The sequence below is a fragment of the Sciurus vulgaris genome (assembly GCF_902686455.1).
Source record: "Sciurus vulgaris genome assembly, chromosome: 1".
In the NCBI taxonomy this organism is placed as follows: Eukaryota; Metazoa; Chordata; class Mammalia; order Rodentia; family Sciuridae; genus Sciurus; species Sciurus vulgaris.
This window is the reverse complement of record NC_136461.1, coordinates 17,812,351-17,828,600: the sequence shown is the minus strand read 5'-3', so window position 1 is coordinate 17,828,600 and position 16,250 is coordinate 17,812,351. Positions and strand designations below refer to the sequence as shown.

General features: G+C 42.4%; 1 protein-coding gene across 2 annotated transcripts; it reads left to right on the top strand.

Annotated features, from left to right (window-relative positions):
* Positions 1-7,036: 7,036 nt before the first annotated feature.
* On the top strand, positions 7,037-10,976 carry RSRP1 (arginine and serine rich protein 1). Of its 2 annotated transcripts, XM_079130659.1 has the most exons (5): positions 7,037-7,192; positions 7,352-7,937; positions 8,628-8,779; positions 9,966-10,049; positions 10,534-10,976. In XM_079130659.1, exons 2-5 carry the CDS (start codon positions 7,409-7,411, stop codon positions 10,645-10,647), a joined length of 879 nt encoding a protein of 292 aa, XP_078986785.1. In that variant the 5' UTR covers positions 7,037-7,192; positions 7,352-7,408; the 3' UTR covers positions 10,648-10,976. The 2 variants fall into 2 exon arrangements, 1 of the variants encoding a protein (XP_078986785.1); XR_013762344.1 differs by lacking the exons at positions 9,966-10,049; positions 10,534-10,976 and adding an exon at positions 9,421-9,941 and having other exon boundaries at positions 8,628-9,193.
* Positions 10,977-16,250: the final 5,274 nt, after the last annotated feature.

Here is a 16,250-nt window from a genome sequence, read left to right as displayed (position 1 = left end):
TTGAATGGGTGCTGAGAATTGAGCCCAATGCCTCACACATGCTAGGCAAACACTCTACCACTGAGCCACAACCTCAGCCCCAATTTTTTAAAATTTTGAGACAGTGTCTCACTAAGTTGCTGAAGCTAGCTTCAAACTTGCAATCCTCCTGTGTCAGCCACCCAAATCACTGAGATTACAGGCATGGACAACCATGCCTGGCAGAATTTTCAAAGAAAATTATATTTTGGTCAGAACAAGAATCCCCACAGTAATAACAATGACACCTTACAGACAGAGTCCATGATTAAATTGTTTATGCTTTTCTTAAGCAATAGAGTTAATGTTGACCAGACAGCTAGTAAAAATTGCATAAGAAAACTGCCATGTCTGTCTGGTAAAGTGTGACACAGGAATAGTAAGACATCATCCTGAGATGTGTTTGCAGACACATCCCAGGATGACTCTGTGACTCTGTGGTCAGAGCTGTGGCCTCAAGGTTTCAGTAGAGCCACCATGACAACCTGTGTCCTGCAACTGGGTGAGGATGCAGTTCTCCCTTGGGTCTTGGAGGAGGGCTGAATCACAAGCACTGCAGGTTCACAAAGCTCTAGTTTTTTTTTTTTTTTTTTTTCAATACTGAGGATTAAACCCAGAGCCTTGTACATGCTAGGCAGGTGCTCTGCCACTAAGCTCTCTTCCCAGCGCAAAGCCGTTAATTCTTCAAAGCACTGAACAGTCTTCACAAAGTAAGTATAAAAATCTTGAGACTCTAATAGTATAATTTAGAGTCTGTGAAGCACAGGATTGTTATGACAAAGCAGTCTCTATGAGCTCACTGCTACCTGTGAGAAAAGCAGAGGCCCTGCCAGAAACCAGAAAGAATTTTTTTTTTTTTTTTGTATCAGGGATTGAACTCAGAGGTGCTTAACCACTGAGCCACATCCCCTGTCCTTTTTTTAATTTTTTTTTATTTTGGGAAAGGATCTTTCTAAGTTGCTTTAGGGCCTCAGAACTTGTGATCCTCCTGTCTTAGCCTTCTGAGCCACTTGGATTACAGGCATGTGCCACCGTGCCCAGCTACCAGAAAGATTTCATATTATATAAAATTTATTAATGTGTTTGAATTCATCTTATAAATTTCATAACATTCTGTCTTTACCAGTGTTACTATGTGGGGGAGGGGGGGGGGACTGGGGGCTGAAGCCAGGGACACTTTACCACTGAACTACATCTCCAGTCCTTTCTAAAATTTTTATTTTGAGACAGGGTCTTGCTAAGTTGCCTAGGCTAGCTTCAAACTTAAAATTTTTCTGCTTCAGCTTCTGAGTAGCTGGGATTACAGGCATGTACCACAAGCTACTAGGGCTAATTTTTTGTGATGCTACATAAGATCATTAAAGAGGAAATACTGAGAAATGAATAAATTAATGGATAATTAATTTATTCTAGAAATTCTAGAATTTATTCAGAATTCTAGAAAGAAACTGTTAAGAGAATGAATGCTAGATCTTTAAGGAAGCTACCATTTACTTTTGGCTTCCCCCTTTTCTGAAAATAAAACATAACTGGGCAGATTGAAAATTTTTTGATAGTTTTCCATCTTCCTTTGTATATTCAGCGACATAATCCTCAAGAGAAATAAAGGCACTAAAATAAAATCCTTGTTTATTCTAATTATCTTGATCAGAAGAACTGACATAAGATGTGCTATTCTTAGGTTCTTAATTTCAACAATATCTAGTATTAAAGCATTTTTAATCAACATAAGTAGCAATGGGAAAAAACTCTTCTGTGCATGCAGTACAAACTCATTATTAACTCACTTCTTCATTCAAATACCAAAAATCTCTAATATGATGAGATCACATGCTAGAGGAAAAGATAATAGATTGGTCTCATTTTAAACTCATGATCACTGGAGCTGGAGGTGGAGCTCAGTGGTAGAGAACGCACAGGTCCTGGGCTCAATCCAGAGGGTCCCAGAAGAAACACTCCCCCACCCCAAAGAAAACCCCTTGTGGTTGCTAACTTCAGTTGGTTCTGTGTAATGCTTCTTGTCCTATCCTCTGGTCAAGTCATCCCAAATGACTGTATTTAGACTTTCAATATCTCCTACCTTCCTTAGACCTTCCTTCTTCAGACTCTGAATATCTCCTCCCCTCCTCAATCTCAGCTGCTCATTTCACCTGGAAAAGCATTACAAGAGGACTTCTAAGCGCTCACCACCAAGCTGTCATACTAGCCCCACCGGTGTGTCTGTACCACCTTTCCACCTGTTAAGCTCAGTAAACTGCCTGTGTTCCCTTAAGGCCAACTCCTCCACTTGTCTCTCCTACTCAAGAATGTGGCTCCCAAGCTGTCCGACTCCTCTCCTGCTATCCACCTTCTCCTTTCTATTAGATTATTTCTTCCAGTCTATAAACATGCTACATATATTCTTTCATAAAAAAAGCTTGGTCTGACCACATTCTCTGGCCAGCAGCCCAACTACCGACTTCTCTTTACAGTAAAACTCCTCTAAATCCACATACTCTAAGATGAATATAATCGAAAAAGAAAAAAGTGTTGGTGAAGATGTACAGGAACTGAAACATTCATACATTGCTGGCAGGAATGTCAGATGTGGAAAACAGCTTGACATTTCCTCAGGCCTTAAAAGCCTTTTGAGCGTTATTCTCCCAAATCCTGCAAGTGTTTCCTTTTCCTCCCATCCAGTTAGGTGAAGTGTGCGCTCTCAGTAGATCCAGCAACTGTGAAGGTAGATCCAGTACTTCAGATGAACAGGGCCCTGCTGGTTTGACAGGCAGATGCCCATGTCCCTGGCTCACCATCTGCCCCTTTATCTCACACTCCCCCCAACCCTTTTCCTCTAGCCAAGTTGGTTTCTTTTCTGTCACAAAATTCTAAAATGGGCATTTCTATTTCCGAGTTTGCTAAGACCCCCATTCTAAAATATTCCCTTCCTTTCCCTCTGTCTTTTAAAACCTGTTGGAGATTTCTATTTCATTCTTCATTCAGTAAACAGAGTGCCTACCACATGCAATACATTGCCCGGAATGCTAGAGTAAAGAATAAGTTCCCGTCCTTATGCAATTTATATTCTGGTGGGAACAACACATTTATAAAATCAATTAATATTTCATTACAGTTGTGATAAGTGCTAAAAATAAGCACAGGAAAGCAGGATGACCTAAAATGGAGGAATGACACTGGAGATTTAGCTCAGTTGGTAGAGTGTTTGCCTAGCATGCATAAGGCTCTGGGTTCAGTCCCCAGCACCACCAAAACTATAGCATCAACAACAACAAAAAACCCGGAAATTAAATCTAAAATGGGGGATGACCTATCTGGGGGTTATGATGGTGTTCTCACGCATTGTGTGACAACTATTTTGGAAAGTAATAAGGCTCATTCCTCTTGGTAGCTCTCTTCCTTTTGAGTAGCTCCACAGGTGGAAGCTCCTCTAATCCTGCCTCTCTGAGAGAATGTGCTTACCCACCACTGTTGGAGGTACTGTCTTAGAGTAGTGCTGGGGGGAGGGCTTCAGGCTTCATTGCAATCAGCTGCTCCAGGTTGAGTCCTGTACATGGCTCTATTGACCTTGACCTTGTGGATTAGGAGCCACTGAGAAGCTCTGCTACTGCTCTAACATCTTTGGATAATTCTGAAGCATGGTTTTTAGTGAAAATACTGGAGCCATGTGCAAGTCCTCTTGTGGTATCAACCTTCTCCTTTCTACTAGATTATTTCTATCAGCTTATTTTCTACTAGATTATTTCTATTTTAACTTAAGGTTAAAAAATTAGGGACAAAGCCTAATTTCTGTAGTTCATGACTGTGGAGGCTAAATTGTTATGTTGTGTACATATACAAATATGTAACAACAAATGCCACCACTACGTACAATTATAATGCACCCATTAAAAATATACGGATGAGGGCTGAGGCTGTAGCTCAGGGGCAGAGCACTTGCCTGGTACATGGGAGGCACTGGATTCGATCCTTAGCACCGCATAAAAATAAACAAAATAAAGGCATTCTGAGGTTGGGGATATAGCTCAGTGGGTAGAGTGCCTGCCTCGCATGCACAAAGCTCTGGGTTCAATCCTCAGCACCGAAAATAAATAAATAAATAAATAAATAAATAAAATAAAGGCATTCTGTCCATCTACAACTACAAACAAAATTTTTAAAAATATAGGAAAAGAAGATAATGACAGAATTTTCCAAAGAAAAAAGAAACTAACCCTTCACAGTTACACAAAAGACTCCACCAACTGCAGGGAAAAAAAAAAGGTATGGAATATTATACAGCTGATAAATGAATACATTAGATTGTGTGGTTTATCTTAATGTTCATTATAAATGTTCTAAATCAATTTGTTTATAATGAGCCCATATTTGTAAAAAATAATATAGAGTTGAAAGATCTTGGAGAAAGGATGTGAGAGGGCACCCAATAAATTAAATGTTAACACTGGTTACCTCTACGTTATGGGAAAGGATGGGGGCTTCTTTCAAAGGATTCCATACCTTTAGGGAATGAATTATTAGTTTTTATTTTATATCTTAAAGATTCCTTGGCTGGGTGTGGTTGCATATACCTGTAATCCCAGTGGCTTGGGAGTGTGAGGCAGGGGGGTTACAAATTCAAATCCAGCTTCAGCAATTTAGCAAGACCCTAAGCAACTTAGTGACACCCTGTCTCAAAATAAAAAATAAAAAGGGCTGGGGATGTGGCTCAGTGGTTGAGCACCCCTGGGTTCAATCCCTGATAGAAAACAAAATAAAACAAAACAGACTCCTTTACTTGTTAGAAAAATTTTGTCACTGAACCTTAATTTAAAAAAACTGATTTTGGTTAAGTAAAAGATGACTAAATTTTTCTGAACCTATTTAACAGCATGTAATACACATTCTATAAATATTTGTGAAAGGAGGGGAGGAGGGACAGGTTTAAGTATGTTTGGTAGAGATAAAAAGATAACCACGGGGCTGGGGAGATAGCTCAGCTGGTAGAGTGCATAAAAACTGAAAATACTCGAACGGTGCCTGGGGATGCAGTTCAGTAGTAGAGCCCTTGCCTAGCATGTGGGAGGCCCTGGGTTCCATTCCTCGCCCTGCAAAAACAACCAAATGAAGCAAAAAACTTAAAGCAAAATGTCATATTTTTAGATGAGAAGCTTTCCTATTTAAAGATGTCATTTCTGCCTAAATTGGCCCACAAATTCAGTGCTAGATGTACTAATGATAATTGAAGTTGGATTATTCTATCAGGTAAGTAGATAGTTGTTCAGAGATTATATTCACAGAAATAAAGACACTCAACATAAGGAAGACTGCATGTATTCTAGAGACAAACACCAGTATTCTGCACAAAGGCAAAGGCGTGTTTCCAACATCCTATTAACATCCAGAATTTTTCTAGCCATAATGTTTTAGGCACACATTTGTTACTATGAACTGTTCACAGACTCCTATCACCCCTTCCTTATTCATAACCATAGTTTCACTTCTTTTCCCCAAACATCATTTTTACACTTATCACATGAGGAATTTATATTTTTCTGTTCACTCACAAAGCTTCATGAGAACTTTCAGCAAAAGTTATAGTAAGCACTGTATCTTGCTTGAGAGGGTATTTTAGAAAAAGAAGCATTTTTAAGAACTGTTTTCATCAAGGTAATCCTCAGAGAAGTGGATAGGCACCCTGCACGCTGAGAGTAAGGCAGACCCCATCCGAGTGCTCGGGTGTTGATGCCTTCCACTTCTGTGCGGGTTTGGGGCTGCGGGGTGAGGATGAACAAGATGAGAGCATTTAGATGTCCCTCCAAAATAAGTGGGTTTTGTAACAGTGCACTTGCAAAGGAATACATATGTCTGACTCGCTTTATTGAAGTGGTTAGTTCATTTAATTAAAAAGAAATCAGTTAGCCTGGTGCAGTGGCACACGCCTGTAATCCCAGCGGCTCGGGAGGCTGAGGCAGGAGGATCTGAGTTCAAAGCCAGCCTCAGCAAGAGCGAGGCGCTAAGCAACTCAGTGAGACCCTGTCACTAAATAAAATACAAAATAGGACTGGGAGTGTGGCTCAGTGGTCGGGTGCCCCGAGCTCAATTCCCCGGTACCAAAAAACAAAGAAAAAAAATCAATGAATGCTGGGCGCGGTGGTGCACGCCTGTCATCCCAGCTACTCCGCAGGCTGAGATGAAAACGTGAGGCCAACCTGGGAAACTTGGTGAGATCCTGCCTCAAGATCAAAAAACAAAAAAGGCTGTGGCTGCGGCTCTGGGTCAGCCTGAGCACCGCAAAACCCACGAGTCCCGTTCAAGGCAACGTTCTGCGTCTTTCCAACAGCCGGCAGGTCCTGGGACGGAGTCCGCGTGCTCAGCGGGCTCGCCGGCCCGGACTCGTCCTCCCGGGGAGGCCACCCCGGCGGTCGCCTGTCCGGTCTCCACCGGGAGTCCCGTGCCCGTCAAGCCTGGAGGGCAACCTCTTGGTGACGCCTGGGGAGGGCGCGGGCGGCTTCCCGCGGGGCGGGAGCCGTGACCTGGGGCGCGGGGCGGCCAGACGGCCTAGCCATGGGCTTCGGGGCGTCTCATCGCCCAACCTCAACCCCAATCCTGTCAGCAAAATTCCTATCGCCCTGTTAGGATGACATATTCATGGGTTCCCGGAAATTAGGGCGGAGTGTCTTTAGGAGCCATTAGTCTGCCCGTCACAGTGAACAAGTGTCACATTTTTAGATGGGGGGATTCCCAATTGTGCGAGCTCGGTCCCACCAGTGGCTGCAGCCCCTCCGCCTCCCAGCCGGGCCCTCAGGCCGGAGAGCTCTTAATTCTCTCAGAACGAAAAACAAAACTCGCAGCGAGATGCCCGGATGTAGCCGCGGGGCCCAGGTCGGGGTGCGCATGCGCACCCAGCTGGTGTTGGCGCGCGGCAATGGGTGGGGCGAGGCGGCCGGGCGGCGGTTGGGCGACAAGGGCCACGCCCACCGCGCCAACGTTTCTGCGCATGCTCCAGGCGTCAGCTTCTAGTACTTTCGACGCGTCAGTAGACGCCCCGCTCAGTCGGCGTCCGGACGTCGGAGGTGGGGGTTGCTGTGTCCGAGGTCGAGAATCCTTGCGAAACCCCCCCTCTGCGTCCCGAGCTTGGGGAGGGAGGCTTCCGTTGGGCCTTTCTCTCCGTCCTGCGGAGGCTTGACGGGCTGCGGTGAGTGTCCTGCCGGCGCGGCGGCTCCTGCGCTTCTGGACGCGGGTGCCTGGGGAGGTGCGGGCGGCCGGCGCGGGGCGGGAAGGCCGCGCTTCGCCTGGGCCGAGCCCCGGCGCCGCTCCCGGCCTGACCCGTGGTTCTCCCTGTCCGTGCTCGCAGAGGCCCGGGTTTGCGGGAGGCGCGCGCTCCGCCCGAGGAGGCCCGGCCGCAGGCGCCATGTCCAACTACGTGAACGACCTGTGGCCCGGCTCGCCGCAGAAGGACTCGCCCGCCACCTCGCGGTCCGGCCGCTCCAGCCGCCTGTGGTCGCGGTCGCGGAGCCGCTCCTCGTGCGCGAGCTCCCGGCCCGACTCGCGCGGCTCCAGCCGCTCGTCGTCCGGGAGCCGCAGCCGGCCCCGCAGGCGCAGCAGGTCGCGCTCTCGCTCCAGGAGGCGCCACCAGCGCAAGTACCGGCGCTACTCGCGCTCCTACTCGCGGAGCCGGTCGCGCTCCCGCGGCCGCCGGTACCGGGAGAGGCGCTACGGGCCGCCGCGCAGGGCTCGCCGCTCGCCCTCGCCCTACCGCTCGCGGAGCAGGTCGCGCTCGCGCGGACGGTCGCACCAGCCAAGGTCCTACTACGCCGTCGCGCGGGGGCGGCGCTACTACGGCTTCGGCCGCACCGTTTACCCCGAGGAGCACGGCCGGTGGCGGGACAGGTCCAGGACCAGGTCGCGCAGCAGGACGCCGTTTCGTCTAAGTGAAAAAGGTGGGCGTCGTGCTCGGCGCGACGGAGCTTCCCCTTTGTGTGCGGTCGGCGACGGCGTTCGGGTGGCCAGGGAACCCAGCGTGGGTCGCGGAAGTCGCGGTTCCTTTGTCGGGGGGAGGGGAAGCTGCAGCCGGTTCGTGGTGAGCTGTGCCTACATTTAAACGGACCACGCTTCCACTTGGAATTGAAGTCCAACTGCGACGTTCCTGCTTCAGTGTGGCTCCCTTGTGATTCGCTGTTCTTGGTGTAGCTTTTTGAATGTAGACGAGTTAGTAGTTTACCCTAAGGCTTACAAATCAGCTGCTCGGAAGAAAAATGTCAGAATAAGGCTTTTGTCACTGTATTACTGAACAGATGGGAATGTGAACAAGTGACTTGGTGTCCTAGATGAAATTAAGTAGAAATACTTAGGGGGAACTGGGTCGTTAGTAACAGCAATTATGGGTTTAGTAAATGACAGTTGCTCCACACAGGGTCTTTAAAAAATGCTAATGTTCAGAAATAAAATGAAGAGAAAGCAAAATAACAAATTATGGTTGTGAGTCAGAAAAACTGAATTGTTGGGTAATTCAGGAATGCTTTTGATAGCAATAAATGAGAGAATTTTGTTTCTCAATTGAAACGTTTTGTGGGTCACTTTTTGTGGTGAAACTGCTACAGGATTAATGGATTTCTTGTTTATTCTTTTAGATCGAATGGAGCTATTAGAAATAGCAAAGGCCAATGCAGCAAAAGCGTTAGGAACAACTAACTTTGACTTGCCAGCTAGTCTGAGAACTGTTCCTGTAGCTAAAGAAACAAGCCATGGAGCAGGTGTACCAAGTAATGGTGTAAAGTTTGAGGTAAGTATTCTAACTATCAGATCATCTTCTGAAAAGCCACTTCCAGAAAGATCTGATCAGCCATTCTTTATCCTAGGCTACACTTCTTGGAAAGTCTAGCTATGTAAAATTTTCCAATAACAAAATATATTCATGATATAACAGCATCAGCACCCATGAAATTGGGAGATAATTTTATTCTAGTCCTTTCATAACACCATGAATATATTATTGCTGGTATTTTGGAGATTTCTGTGTTATCAAAGTTTTCCCTACTCAAGTCTTTATAGACAAAGAGTCTTTTCTGTAGCTTTCATTTGCAGCATTATGTTCCCACAAATCTGTGCTCAACATACAGTATAGTTTATCTGCTTTATTTCTGTCTTATAGAAATCATGAATGTGGTCTCCAGACAATGATGAAGAAAATCTGTTGGTAATTGATACATGGGCTAAAACATCAGAGGTTTAACTAAAGTTTATGTTCACACACTAAAAGCTTAGTTTTGTGTTGGTAGTTCCATGTGCATGCTAGAATTTGTGACAGGTTCCATTTGCATAAGGTGTTAAAGACAAGTTTTAAGTTAAGCAAAGGTACACTTTATAATGGTGGGGCATCTGTGGCATAGATGTCCCATTCATAATATATGCAATATATTCCAGATATTTTGAGAGATTACAGAAGAGGAGTCCTGCTTCACTTGCAGATAAGTTTATTATAATTCTCCAGAAATATGCAGGAAGTGTGTTGGCAAATTGCACTGTACTTCTAAGTTAAATGTGAAATCTAAAGCTTAAAATTGATAAAAGGTAGAAATTGATAAAATGAATCTATTATTGGGACTCAGATGTGGTTTTTGTTCAATAATAGACAAGGTGTTGAGTCGTTTATTAATTAGGTGTCCAACTGGCAAATGCCTTGGTTCCTTGAAACTAGGTATTTCTGGTATGACCTTACTTTTAAAAATTACTTGGATTTGTGTCAGGGAAATAAAATATGGGAAAGTGTGCCTTTAGTCTACTATCAAATCAGTTTGCTAAGTGGAAACCTGACAGTTGTCTTTTTTAGGCTATTAACTGTGGTGTTAGATCCAACTTGATTTGTGTGTCTACAACCATACTTATGTACAATTAGGCTTTTTATACAATTAGTTAAAAAAAAAAAAAAAAGGATTTTTTTTTTTAATGTCTTCTTCTTACCTGTCTAGCTGTCGGAAAAGCTAACAGAAGATGGAACTAAAAATCCCAGTGAGAAATCTTCCCAGCAAAAAAACATAGCTTTTAGCTCTAATGTAAGTATATTAATGCAGTAGCTACTGAAAAATTGAGTCAATTTTTTTGTATTGTGTAGACATTTATCTTTTGTTTTAATCTTTGATGATTAAGCCCTGCTAAGCCTCTTTGTAAAGAGAATCAGTCTATATATACAAGTATTATATGGGCACCTTCCATATCTTGTACATACTCGGGTTCAATAAATATTTTTCTCGTTTAATTTTTGAAATTTAAAAAGAAATCTCAACGACCATTAGGGTTTTGTGTGTGGATTTTTTTTTTTTTTTAAATGGGCTTTAGAATTAGTCATCCCCTGTGTAGGCCTCTCTCCTGCCCTGTCTCCCATAGTTTCTTGATTTTATAGTTCAGCTCACGTTACAAATTAGGTCCGTGCTTTGCATTTGGTTGATAATGTTTAATATGATCATTGAATGTGTTTTTGAGAAATGTTATAATTATGTAAAATGTGTTTGGAAGCTGACTTAATTTATTGTCTTACAGAATTCTGTAGCAAAGCCAGTGCAGAAAACAGCTAAAGCTGCTGAAGAGACATCTTCACGATCGCCAAAAATAGATAAGAAAAAAAGTCCATATGGACTATGGGTACCTGTCTAAAAGAAAAAAACTAATGCTTAAAATTGCACTTTATTGCAAGTTTGTTTCTAGCATTATCCCATCCCTTTGAGTCATTTAGTGATATTTGTTAAAATTAAAAATCAACACAAAGATACACTTCTTGGTAAAATATTAACATTTTATGTTTCTCTTCAAGATATGAAAGCACAAATGGACCAGAGTTTACATACAGGTGGGAGTCTTGTAAATACATGTAAATATTGTATACTATAAATTGGTTATACAGAAATGAAATTTGTAAGACAAACACAGGGATTGAACTGTGTTTGTGTTTTTGTATATTTGGTAATAAATTTCTTATTTTTATCGGCTTGTCTTTTTTGTGTATATACTACCTAACAAGTCTTGAATGGAAAAGGGGGCATCTTTTTGAAATTAGCCTTACCCCAGATCCAAGTCCATAAATTAATAATACATTGGGCTCATAGGCCTTGGGTGGAGTTTGAGGAATGCTGAATCTCAAGTCCCCACCTCAAAGCTACTGAATGAGGAACAAATTTCATCAATATTCCCAATTCACGTGAATACATTCATTAAAGTTTGAGAAGTTGGTCTACATTATATGAAATAACATGTAGCATACTATTGGGTTTTAGGGTAGGAAACTTAAGGTAAAATGGAGTGCCTCACAAAGGTGGGAAATGTGTTGAGGTACAGTTGGCGTTTATTGTGCATTTATGACATTCAAGTCATTTTGGAGTGTCTTCCCCCCAAGGGCGCTGTGCAACTGACCTCGTCCTCAGGCCCCAAAGTCCCCTCCCACCCCCAGCCTCCATAGTTGGCTGGAATTACAAGCATGTACTCTACTGCACAGTTGCTTCTAGATCACCTTTGCGTTTTACTTAGTTTGAATTGAGCTTAAGATGCCAGTTTCAGGGCTGGGGTTAAGGCTCAGTGGTAGAGAGCTTGCCTAGCTGTGTGATTTTCAGCACTACATACAAATAAACGAATAAAGGTCTATCAACATCTAAATACTAAAAGAAAGGCCAGGTTCATAAATTTTAGGGATTTGTTAGGCCTAACTGCTAGGCCTAAGCAACAAAGTATGTCTTGGTAGAACCTAGGCAAGAAGTAAAAATTATTTTCAGACTGAACATGGATGAGGTGTCATTGAAATTTTTTTAACATTTGTCCCCTTAGACTGTACTGTCTTGGCGTTTTCCTTTAGTTTTTAGTGTAGGTATGGTTTTCTTCCCTGCTACCTTGAATTTCTATTTTCAGACAAGGTCTGCCAAGTTCCTGAGGCTGGCTTTGAACTTGTGATCCTCCTGCCTCAGCTTCCTGAGCAACTGGCCTTGAACATCTTAAAACAATGGAATGGATTCCTGTATAGGTTGAGATGATAAAAACTAGAGTACCATGGAAGAAGAATCTTACCAGGCATAGTAAGTCAGGAACACACCCAAGAATGACAGTAGATGGTGTAGGCTGTGCAAAAAAAGTCGGACGTATTTAAAAAGGATAACTAATGAACAGCCTAAGAGGGAAACACCTGGGATTTCCCCCGCCAAGAAAACGTGCAATTCTTGGGTTTACTAATGGAATGTTCTGTGGTTTTAATCCAACTCTGATGTATGTGAAGGTAGTATGGACCTTGTAAATGAAGGGTTGAGTCCTACCAGACTACCTGCTCCCTTCAGGTGTCAACTGCAAGTGTTTCCATGTTCATTACTCCTGGTTTGATAGTTGACCCATCATCCCACTCGCTGAGTGGGGGATATGTGGGGGAACTTGGTGACTTGTAAAGAATACAAATGAACAGCCAGATGAGATACAGGGTGTGAAGTCCAGAAGGGAACTTCTCTTTGGTGTTTGGGTGTGCCACCTTCCTGACACAGGGATGTTTACTCCAACCCCCAATCAGTGAACAGGGTAGGAATTTTACGATTGAGTCATTAGCCATGGGGTGATAACTGACCCTACCCTTTTCCAGAGGGGAGAGGTGAGGCGAACCTTGAAATCATTTGGTTCATTTGGCAACCAGACCCTTTTTTCAAGTGACTGGCATAAGCATGGTGTAGTTAAAAGGGGCTGACTGTAAATATCACTTAGCCTGTATCACTCAGGAAAGGTTTTAGGAACTGCCAAGAACAGGATAAAGATAAAATAGTATCACTCGAGCAGTGCTGTCCAGTACTATCTGCACTTTCCAATAAATTGTGTTTGAAAATTTAGTTCCTTGGTCATCACTAGCCAATTCTAAGTCAATGGCTACCCTATTGTAAAGTGCATGTCAGAATATTTCTATCAGCCTGGTGCAGTGGTGCATGCCTATAATCCCAGTAACCCTGGCGGCTCAGGATGAGAAGCTGGAGGCCAGCCCGGGCAACACAGACTCAGAAAAAGCTGATGATGTAGCTCAGTGACAGCCCCTGGGTTCAATCCCCAGTACTGCTAAAAAAGCTATAATATTTTGGCTAAATGTTTTAACTTCCTTTCTTCCAAGGATATTTGCTTTTTGGAAGATGGTATTTTATTAGAGGTTGTCTTCTTTTCCCTGTTTGCTTCTCCTATAGGTGGCATGTGTACTCTGGGATAGGCCTGTAATTGTGATTGCTTCCAAGAGAGGAGGACACTGGGGTGAATTTCCAGGAGCCACTGTCGGCTTCCTTGCACTGCCTACTATAATTTGTAAGAAAAATTACTATTTAGCAATAAATAGTAATTTAGCATCCTACCTCTGAAGCTCTGAAGCTCAGTTCCTGGAAATTAGATGGATGACAAATTCAGGACAACAATGGCTTGCCTGTTTGTAATATGAATTTTTAAACCCAGCAGACTTCACACATTAAGCACAGATGACCTTTCTCAAATGACTCAGGAGGCTGAGGCAGGATTCCAAGTTCAAGGCCAGCCTCAGCAACTTAACAAGAGCCTAGCTCAAAAATATAAAGGGTTGGGGGTGTCACTCAGTGGTTAAGTGCCCTTGGGTTCAATATCCAGTACCAAAAAAAAAGAAAAAAATTCTAATACAATATAAGAAGTACATAAGCATGAAAAATAAAGACATTCATAAGATACAAATGATGAAAGGTAGAGACCTGGTTTACTAGTACAATTGGGCAGTCAAAATAGTTCCTGAAGGAGATTAGGCAGCTGTTCCTCTTTCCAAGTTTTGTCTAATTTCAGCTGTAAACTTTCCATAGAATCCTGCATTTTCATGGAATTTAGCATTCTTTTCATTAATGTTATTTGCATAATCATTATAAGGCCATTTCCAGCCATATTTGTTTTGTTTTATTCAATTCTGTAATAGACATGAAAACATACTTTTGGTCTGAAGATTGAAAGTATCTTTTTGTAGAAATATATTTTACAAAATGTTCATTGAGCTTTCTTGAACTTAACAGTACAGACAGATGATCTGAAGTTTGGGAAATGACCCTGATTTGCATTGAAATATAAGGCAGAACAATTATATAATAACACCACCAAAAAATAAAATGGAAAAAAAAAAAAAAAAAAAAAAAAACGGGAAAACCAGAGGCTATACAGCACAGACAGATACTAATGTTTTTGAGGGCAGGTGGACAACTTCTATTAGATGTCTTTTCTACCATTACTGATTGAAGATTTCCTCATAAGGAAAGAAAGAATATTCTGTTTCATAGAGTACTGATGCATTTTTTTTCTGTGACAAAATGCAATAAAGTCTTTCAGGAAGCAGTTGTCAGAGAAAGAAAGAAACAAACAAACAAAAAAACCATGAGGCCAGGTTGGGGATGTAACTCAGTGGTCAACAGCCCTGGGTTTGATTCCTGGCACCACCAGCCAAAAGAAAACCAAAGTGAGAAAAACATTCCTGGGAGCTACTTCTAAATACCTGTGAGAGCAGGAAACAGCCCCTGGGGCCTATTAAACTCTCCTTTTCCCTTCTGTTTCTTCCCTTCCGTTTCTTCCCTTCCAGCAATGTCAATTACACCAAATATATGAAGTCATTTCCCATATTTCAAAAATTTCCTTAGTATAGAGAAAATGTAATGGGTTCTGAAGCAACACCCCCACATTGTCACTTTTATTAGCTTTTTGTCTATCTCTCCTTAGTTCTTTGTGCAAAACAAAAATGTATTCCTTGTAACCCTAATCCTACCTATTACCTCTCTGAATGTAGCAGAAGTACCACCCAGTTCCACTCCTCTTATTTTTCACTTAGTATATTTTGGAGATCTTTCTAAATTGATATATGAAGAACTGCTCCATTCCTTTACCACATGGTGTTTCACTGAATGTGGCACAATTTATTTACTTATGTTTTTGTGGTGCTGGGGACTGAACCCAGGGCCTTGTGCATGCTAGGCAGCACTGTACCAACTGAGCTATATCCCCAGCCCCAGGATGCAGCATAATTTATTTAATGAGACTTCTGACAGTCATTTGTCTCCATTTTTTTGCTATCACCAAAACCCAAAAAACCTGAAATGAATAACCTTATAGATAAGTCATCCCATACCTGTGCAATTGTATCTGTAGGATGAATTCCCAGAAGAGTGATAGCAGAGTCCCAGAGTATTCACCTTTGCAACTTTTATTGCCAAATTGACTTCTAAGGGGTTGGACCAATTTTTAAGTTTTAGGATCAACATATATAGTAATATTTCTCAGTATTACCAACTAAGTGGTTTTGAATTTCTAGTTTTTTTTTTTTTTTCCTACAGTGTTGGGGATCCAACCCAGGACTCCACACATGCTAGGCACGTGCTCTCCACTGAGCTACACATGTAGACCAGCAACTTTAGATTTTTTTTTGCCACATCATTTTCCAGAACTAAAATTTAAAAGCAACCCTCAAGATTCTGATAGGCATAACATTTTTATAAACTCACTTGAGATACTTTGGAGATGTTTTGTGATACTGTCTTCTAGCCAGAAAAAAGATTATCCTTCAATATTGAGATGTAACTTTTGCATACATTGAATTTTTTTTTTCATGTTACTGTTAGATATCTTTTCATTTGGAAGATTACATTTTAATTGCTTTTTCTTTGTTTTTTTTTTTTTTTTTTTTTTTTTTTGTACTAGGGATTGAACTCAAGGACACTCAACCACTGAGCCACATTTTCATTTCTACATTTAATTAGTAAGTTGTCAGAAAACAATTTCCATATATTTCTCTTGCACATCAAGCACATTATTGCTTCATCTTAACTTTAGCACGGTTATTAATTATACCACTGCTCCTTACTGCGCATGTTAAGAGAACAAGATTGGTCCGGCCCTAATCTGCAGTCAACAACAGACAAGAAAAATATTTTAGGACTATGGAAGGGACTTTAAAACAGTGTCAATAGTAAGGTAAACTGAGACACAGCAGTTCAGAAAGAACTGCCTTTCGTAACAGGTCACACTGAGGCTAAGCACTAAATGGAAAGCACTTGCTGTTCTGGGGAACAGCACGCAGATTAGGGGATTTCCTACCACGGCCTCCAGGCCCTTCCTAGCCTTCCTCTTCTGAGCCCTTCCCAATCCGTCTCTCCCCTCATCACTTCCTGCCACCGCCTCTGCAACCTTCTGCGGCTGCGCAGAACCCTAACCAATCGAAAACATCTTATTGCTAAACGGGGCAGGGATTGGCCCCAAGTTCC